General features: G+C 43.2%; 1 protein-coding gene across 1 annotated transcript; it reads right to left on the bottom strand.

Annotated features, from left to right (window-relative positions):
- LOC112262260 (zinc finger protein 205) lies at positions 1–6495 on the bottom strand. The gene is made up of 6 exons (XM_024437950.2): positions 5582–6495; positions 5248–5403; positions 3354–3515; positions 2911–3019; positions 1602–1729; positions 1–1157 (listed from the first exon to the last, which is right to left on the bottom strand). The coding sequence occupies exons 3-6, from the start codon at positions 3441–3443 to the stop codon at positions 297–299; spliced, it is 1188 nt and encodes a 395-aa protein (XP_024293718.2). The 5' UTR covers positions 3444–3515; positions 5248–5403; positions 5582–6495; the 3' UTR covers positions 1–296.
- Positions 6496–8827: the final 2332 nt, after the last annotated feature.

The following is an 8827-nucleotide window of genomic DNA, read 5'->3' as shown; positions in this document are numbered from 1 at the left end:
ATGCTTCACCGTAGGGATGGTGCCAGGTTTCCTCCAGACGCGCCGCTTGGCATTCAGGCCAAAGAGTTCAAACCTGGTTTCATCAGACCAGAGAATATTGAACTATACTTGTTCTAGCCTAGGTTTACTATCTCTCTAAAAAACAGTTATTAACACAAGCCTGTTAAATAATTCAAAGTTAAAGGGGTATGTGGTTAATTACCCTCTTATCCCAAGACACTAAACATTATAACTATAATATGTCAGATAAAGAATTATTCCCAGATATCACCTAATGTACATCTCAAGACACACTGCTACGATTTCTTCCCATTGTGGACACTCCTATGTCTGATAAGGCTACTCAGGAAGGAGAAGCTCTTGTGACATAATTTGCAATTGAAGCTGTCCTTGGTGTGAACAGTCTGGTGCTGCTTCACATACCTTGCCTCAGCAAAGTGCTTCCCACACGTGGGGCAGGCATAAGGCTTGTCGGCGTCCGACCTAATGCTCGGCCTCCCACATTGTGACCCAATGACAGCAGAGGAGGTAGAAGCAAGAGTTTTTGAGCTCCCTCCTTGACCTATAGCCATTGTTTGGGTGTTGTTGGAATTGTGTGCTGTGTTATAGGCTAGGTACCTCTTATGGTGAATGCCCATCCTGACACTGTCTGTATTGGTGGGGTAAACCTGAGGTAAGTGAGGAAGGCTAGACCCAGGCCTTCTATGAACCAAGTCACCAGGCATTGGACGAGGCCCTGAAGGAGAAGACAGACTTGCTGATAGACTACCACCAGGGGGGGCTCCCATCACTCTCTGTGAAGGCTGAAGCCCAGGGTGACCTGCTCTGTTCATCATGGATACTGTGGTGTTTGTATCATAGGAACAGGAGGGTTGATCTCTATCAGCCCCAGACTGCAGACTGGAACCTCTGTTTCTCTGATGACCAACAGGACTGTGGTGGTTCAGTCCACCTGTCCACTGGTTAAGTTCTGTGTAGTGGTTGTGGTGGAGTCCCTGTCCCTCACGGTTGGGTCCTAGTTCTGACTCGGGAAGGAAGAGTGATGGCTCCAGATCCAGGGTTTTGATCTGGGGCCAGGGTTTGTGACCACCCACCTCAGATGTCCAGTCTCTTCCGTCAGCAACACCAGATATCAGCTGGTCCTCATGGACTGCAGACTGTAAACACAAAATGTACAGAAAAGCATAAAGGTTTATATAAGAAACTCTTTGCTGTACACACAGAAGCATGGCATGATATTATAAAATGTTAACCACTGTCAAGTACCTAACAATATGGAGCCATTGGAGTTTACTATGAAACAATGTCCATAAGTGTTGATTCAAAAAGGAAATATGCTTTGGTTCGACTGAGATGAGGGAAACTCAGTCTCTGCAATAATACAAAAATAACCAAGTCAGTCAGCATGGCTACCTGTTCTCCCCCCCCGCATACAGACACCTCCCTGTCCCAGCAGACCAAATCTACACCTCACCCTGCTCTCAGCCAGTCTGTTGTCATGGAGACTTAAGTTTGGTTGTTGTTTTGTGTTCAACTGTCTTTTTCTGGTTAACACTGTTGTTCCCCAGCCCAGAGTTGAGGACGCTGTCCCACCCACTGACCTCCACTATGTCACCTCTGGTCCTGGCCTGCTTGGTAATGTTGTCCCCTGGGCCCTTGGCTGCACCCGTCTGGATCTGGAAATCTAAGACGGCCGCCCAGTCTCCTCTGTTAGCCTCCAGCCAACCACCTGCAGGAGGTTAGAAAATGGACTTTACAAACATGGCAGAGAAAACGCTACAGATGGAGTTTTTCTTTATCAATTACCTGGTCAAGTTCATTTTTAAGGATAGGCGTTCCGCTAGCGATCCACCTCAACAACATCCGGTGAAATTGCAGAGCGCCAAATTCAAAATACAGAAATACTCATAATAAACATTCATAAAAGATACAAGTGTTATACATCGGCTTAAAGATTAACTTCTTGTTAATCCAGCCACTGTGTCAGATTTCAAAAAGTCTTTACGGCGAAAGCATACCATGCGATTATCTGCATACAAACATTTTCAAGCCAAGTAGAGGAGTCACGAAAGTCAGAAATAGCAATAGAATTACTCACTTACCTTTGATGATCTTCATCTGGTTGCAGTCACAAGAGTCCCTGTTACACAATAAATGTTTGTTTTGTTCGATAAAGTCCCTCTTTATATCCCAAAAACTCTGTTTTGTTGGCGCGTTTTGTTCAGTAATCCACTGACTTGAAGGAGATCACAACATGCAGACGAATACATCCTAATAGTACCGGTAAAGTTTGTTGAAACATGTCAAACAATGTTTATAATTAATCGTTAGACAATAGGTTGTCTATTGTCTAAATAATTGATCATATTTCAACCGTACAATAGCGTATTCAATAGAAAGGAAAAACAACAAAGGGCGCGCAATCGGTCACACGCAAACCAGCGCTGCTTGATTCTACAGTCCACTTACACAATGGTCTCATTCTTCCTAATATTTCAGAATACAAGGGTGAAACAATGTCTAAAGACTGTTGACATCTAGTGGAAGCCATAGGAACTGCAATCTGGGTCCTAAACCATTACATACTGTATAGGCATTCAATTGAAAAGTACCCACATCAAAAAAATCCCACTTCCTGGATGGATTTCCCCAGGTTTTTGCTTGCCATATCAGTTTTGTTATACTCACAGACATTATTTTAACAGTTTTGGAAACTTGAGAGTGTTTTATATCCAATACTACCAATTATATGCATATCCTAGCTTCTGGGCCTGAGTAACAGACAGTTTACTTTGGGCACCTCATTCATCCAAACTTCCAAATACTGCCCCCTATCCCAAAAAAGTTTTAAGATGTGTGTTTTTGTATGCAAACATAAGTTGCTCTATATTATAATTATTTCTCCTTTACCTTGCTCCCCCATCTTTAGTCCACTCAGGTCAATGCTCTCTGGTTCGTCTTCTATCGTCTCCTCTTTGACCAGCAGCAGATCAGGCTTCCCATCCTCCATGTCTACTGGCTGTAAGAGATACAGAGTGAGAGGATGTTGGATCAAGAAATCTGATATGAGCACCCTGCTATGGAGCACCTTCTGATTGGGCAATGAGGGATTGCTTTGAGTACTTTGGAAACTTGTTAGTTGATTTGATTACTTGACACTTTTTCATGGTTTGATAATTCAAACGTATGGTCTCACACTTAAGACAACATTCATCTAGACCTGGGACCGTACCTAGAAAGAGTCTCAAAGTAGAAGTGCTGATCGAAGATCAGGTCCTTCTCTGTCTACATAGTCTAATTCATTAGGATCTGAAAGGAAAAAACATTCAGACAGTAGTTTACAGTGGGCTCACCTCAGTGAGACAGTGTGTGGTCCTGTGCAGCTCAGCCGGTTCCTCTGTGGGTTCAGGAGGGGGTGTAGTCTGGTTGTCCTCCATGACCATGTTCCCCTCAGTGTTCCCCAGACCCTCCTCACAACCATCCTCCTTCACCAGCAGCACCTCTGGACCCTCCTCCTGGAAGAGAGGTGATACAGATTACACAGACATACACTCCCTCAGGTACGTACACACACACACAGATAAACACACTTTCAACATGGAGTGTTTACCCATCCCCACTACGTTTGAGTCATATACTGTAGATACAGAATTACTTTGTTGTTAAACCCATCATGGAGGACATAAATATGATGTGGGTAAATATGAGTCAGCTATGATAAGTCAAAAGTCATCATATGACAAACTTGACTAAACTATATAGAATTGTACAGTAAGTGTTAGTGTGTAAGTGTATTTAAGTGTATATTGGGTTCGTACAGAATAGGGTGAGATCAGATGTGATGTATATTAAAGAGTCTCAATGAAAGTCTTAGAATGAAAAGTCCCATTTTGTGTTTATTAAACATAAACAAGTTTTAAATACACTATATATGAAAACCACATATACACATCTCAACAAAAAATGGATAACTTGCATACATTTTCTAATTAAAAATGTATTGGAACAACATTTTGTAGTTTAACAGAAGTAATGAAATAGACACCTACACAGTACAAACACAATATGTATCAGACTTTAGGCTTATATATCCCACAATGTCTGGATACAATATTCTACCCAGAAAAATTCAACACTGAAATCTGTTATTCCAAATATATCTGTGGACCTTTTCTGCTGACAACCATGAAAATATACATTTGTCTTTAATGCAGTGTTTGATGTAAATGTCAGAAGCTATTGAGTGGAATGGTTTTTCTGCTGGTGTATCCTGAGGTAGCTCCTCTCTGAGAACCTCTTCCCGCAGTGCGTACAGGCAAACGGCCTCTCTTGGGTGTGGACCATATGATGCCTCTTCAGCTGGTCCTGACGGGAGAACCGCTTCTCACACTGGGGGCAGCTGTAAGGTTTCTCCCCTGAGTGGACCCTCTGGTGCCTCTTCAGGTCACCAGCCTGGGCGAAGCGCACGTGACACTGGGTACAGCTGAAGGGTTTCTCCCCAGTGTGGACCCTCTTGTGGATTTCCACCTTCTGCGGGCAGCTGAAGCCTTTGTTACAGAACATGCAGAGGAACCGTTTCTCTTTACTATTGCCTGATGTGGCTCTCCCTCCCTGAGCCTGGGCTCTAGCTCCGTCGTTTGAGTTTAATACCTGATCGAAAAGGATGTGGCTGTGTGAATCGGAAGGTGCCATCAACGTGGACACTGGGTCGCGATCCCTGAACACGTGAAAAGGGGAGTGGGTGGCGACATTTTGATTTGTCTCTAAGCTTTCCCTGTAGTCTAAGAAATCTCTGCCCTGCGAGTGTCTGTCTCCTAGGTGACTATTCCATGTGGGCAGTACGTTGCCCTCCAATTTTACAGTCACTTCATCTACGACTAAACCCTCACCTATCTTATCTAGACAACCTTCAGAGTATACACTACTACTGTACCGGTTCCATTTCCCTCTAGACAGATCAGTCTGTGTTTCTAAACCCAAGGGCATGTTGCCAGGGTCCATCTCTGTAGCGTAAGAACAAGACAGATCATCAACGCCAGTGTCTAACGCGTCACCATCACCATCTCCACGGGAATGACCCATCCTCTGGCGAAATACCGGTAGGTACTCTGAGCCGGAAACAGCTGGACAGCTCAGTCTCTCTGGTTCTGATCTGTGTTCAGATCCTGTGTGTAAGAGCCTGTGTGTTGCAGTTAAAGTCTCGGTGTCTGTCTCTGACTTGAGGACGGCGTTCGGCGTTCCACTGACCTCCAAGATGCTGTGTCTGGTCCTGGCCTGGGGCGCGGCGGTAAGGTCCTCCGGGGCTACAGCCGCTGTTTCAGTCTGGATGTCTCTGCTGTGCCGTGGGTCCTTCTCTCCTTCAGATCTCTCTTGCTTGACTCCAGGACCTGCAGCCTCTGCAGACTGACAAGAAGAGAGGAGGTTATTATCGGTACATGAGTTGAATTGGATAACAATGTGGTAGTGAAGTCTCAAAATCCCCTATGGCAAATAGATGAATAGCTGAGGGGAGCCTTTCTGAAATTAAAAACAGGCCACATTTGATGTACTGTCATTGTTAATGTTACATTATGACACTAACCTCTATCACAATAACGTGCTGGGTTGAGGTTCCACTCCCCTCATCAACAGTGATTGGTTGGTCATCTCTCCATGTGTTGTGTTCCGCTGGCTTCACAAAGCTCCTGTGGCCTCCAGTGAGATGTGCTTCACCTGAGAGAGTGATTGGGGGAAACGGGTAGTTAACTTAGGTACTGTCAATGCTCAACGCTATATTGTACACTTGACACTGTCTACAAGTGGCAAGGATGTCCCTTCTCATAAATTCTTGACATACTATTTATTGATTGATTATGTTCCATGCATTACATTATTTTAATAGAGTATGACAATAGGAAATTCAGTAAATCAAGAATCTGGTTAGAATATGATAATACGAATTGGGTTAGAATATAATATTGTGTTATATTGTGTCTCTGTGTTAGAATAATTCATTCTTAATTGACCTGCCTGGTAAATATTTTTTTTGCAAGATAGCTAAGTAATCAGCGGAAGTGCTACATCAAGCCCAGACACAGGCATAAGTGACATAAGCGGTCACTTAGGGGCCCCACCCCCCCCCAAAAAAAGTATGTATAGAGTGCCTTGAGAAAGTATTGACACCCCTAGACTTTTTCCACATTTTGTTGTGTTACAGCTGGACTACATTTGGATTTTTGGGGGGTCACTGGCCTACAAACAATACCCCATAATGTCAAAGTGGAATTATGTTTTGGGGATTTTTTAAAAACAAATTCAATTTAAAAAGTAAAGTAATAAGTATTCAAGCATAAATAAGTTCAGGATAAACATTTCCTGAACAAGTCACATAATAAGTTGCATGGACTCACACTGTGTGAAATAATAGTGTTTAAAATGACTCATCTCTGTACCCCACACATACAACTATCTGTAAGGTCTCAGTCGAAGCAGTGAATTTAAAACACAGATTCAATACCTCGCAAAGAAGGGCACTTATTGGTAGAAGGGTAAAAAAAAACTAAACAGGCATTGAATATCCCTTTGAACATGGTGACATTATTAATTACACTTTGAATGGTGTATAAATACACCCAGTCACTACAAAGATACAGGTGTCCTTACTCACTCGGTTGCCAGAGAGGAAGAAAACCGCTTATGGTTTAATGGCTGTGATAGGAAAAACTGAGGATGGACCAACAACATTGTAGTTACTCCACAATACTAACATAAATGACAAGAGTGAAAAGAAGGAAGCTTGTACAGAATCAAAAATATGCATCATGCTTGCAACAAGGCACTAAAGTAATACTGCAAAAAAATGTGGCAAAGCAATTAAGTTTTTGTACCACTCCATATTTTCAAGCATAGTGGTGTCTGAATCATGTTATGGGAATTATTGTAATCGTTAAGGACAGGGGATTTTTTGTTGTTAATAAACTTAATGGAGCTAAGCACAGGCAAAAACCTACAGGAAAATCTGGTTCAGTCTGCTTTCCAACAGACACAGGGAGATTAATTCACCTTTCAGCAGGACAATAACCTTTAAACACATTGACAAATCTGCACTGGAGTTGCTTACCAAGTAGACAGTGAATGTTCCTGAGTGGCTGTGTTTAATTTTCTTAAATCTATGGAACTGAAAATGGTTGTCTAGCAACAACCCATTTGACAGAGCTTGAACAATTTTTAATAATTAGCTCATGTTGCACAATCCAGGTGAGGAATGCTTTTAGAGACTTACCCAGAAAGACTCACAGCTGTCATCGCTGCCAAAGGTAAGTCTACAAAGTATTGACTCAGGGGTGTGAATACTTATGTAAATTAGATATTTTTGTATTTCATTTTCAATAAATTTGCTAAAATTTCCAAAAACATGTTTTCACTTATGGGGTAGTGTGTAGATTAGTGAGAAACAATTATAATTAAATCCATTTTGAATTAATGCTGTAACACAACAAAATGTGGAATAAGCCAAGTGGTATGAATACTTGAAGGCACTCACCGGACAGTTTATTAGGTATACTACCTCATTCACGAAAATGTGACAACCGAAGGCAGGCTTCATCAGCACCGCACACACCACTTGGAGGCAGTATGCATTTTGAAAACATTTTCGGGACCCCATGGCAACATGTGTAGAACTTCAGGAAATTAACTCTAAAACATTCTCTGCCTTCAAACTTTTGCGTAGGCCCCCCAAAAGGTTAGGGCCAGCCCCATCGTCGCCGGAAAACGTGTGGCCCCAGTACTTTTCAATCTCAAAGCAGCAGCAGCAGCAAATGCGTTTACCAGACATATTCATTAGTTAATGTCATAGAAAAATGTTTTGCAACGGAAAAGAAAGCAGCCGTTTCTTATTGGACAAGTTTACATAGCAACTCTCCCAATTTCAGCCTGTTTTCCTCCGTTTTGTCTAGTGACGCGGTAGCCACATGCTTGCTGTGACAGGTGGATTCACTTGTCAGTCACAGTGGTCTCCTAGCTACAGCCTCCAAAGCCTTATCAACCACTAGTTTGGTTACACCAGCACCTGGTCAAAGACGGTACAGTATGAAGATAGGCAGAAACTGCTTCTCCAATAGAAATCCCTGATCACGCATGTAGGCGAGGTCATTGCAACGTTGGCTAGCTTTACTCATGCGCAGAAACATGTCATCGGGTCTAACATGTGCAGGCCGTCAGATCAAAGGCACTACTTCAATCTAAAGTTGTTTTTGTTCTCTCATCGACTTCTCAAACCCCAGCCTGGTCTGTTTGGTCTGCTTCGCAAGGGTTCCCGGAAGTCTCGCAATGTTGCGTCTCGGTTTAGAACCTCTGTGACCTCGTTGTTTGTCTGTCCAAGAACACAAAGGCAACCTGCCTAAATGACTACAGACCCGTAGCACTCATGTCCGTAGCCATGAAGTGCTTTGAAAGGTTGGTAATGTTGGTAATCAACACCATTATCCCAGAAACCCTAGACCCACTCCAATTTACATACCGCCCAAACAGATCCACAGATGATGCAATCTCTATTGCACTCCACACTGCCCTTTCCCACCTGGACAAATGAACACCTACGTGAGAATGCTATTCATTGACTACAGCTCAGCGTTCAACACCACAGTACCCTCAAAGTTCTAAGCTAAGGATCCTGGGACTAAACACCTCCCTCTGCAACTGGATCCTGTACTTCCTGACGGGCCGCCCCCAGGTGGTGAGGGTAGGTAGCAACACATCTGCCACTCTGATCCTCAACACTGGAGCTCCACAGGGGTGCATGCTCAGTCCCCTCCTGTACTCCCTGTTCACCCACAACTGCATAGGC

Source organism: Oncorhynchus tshawytscha, linkage group LG11, assembly GCF_018296145.1.
Source record: "Oncorhynchus tshawytscha isolate Ot180627B linkage group LG11, Otsh_v2.0, whole genome shotgun sequence".
NCBI lineage: Eukaryota > Metazoa > Chordata > Actinopteri > Salmoniformes > Salmonidae > Oncorhynchus > Oncorhynchus tshawytscha.
Note: the sequence above shows the minus strand (reverse complement) of the source record. Positions and strands in the feature narration are given on the sequence as shown.

Excerpts from the sequence above, each read along its gene's own strand:
- LOC112262260 (XM_024437950.2), bottom strand. The coding sequence starts at position 3,443 with ATGGTCATGGAGGACAACCAGACTACACCCCCTCCTGAACCCACAGAG. Across the intron at positions 1,730-2,910 it reads ACTAAAGATGGGGGAGCAAG|GTGGTTGGCTGGAGGCTAAC; the intron begins GTAAAGGAGAAA and ends AACCTCCTGCAG. Across the intron at positions 1,158-1,601 it reads CCAGAGGTGACATAGTGGAG|TCTGCAGTCCATGAGGACCA; the intron begins GTCAGTGGGTGG and ends TTGTGTTTACAG.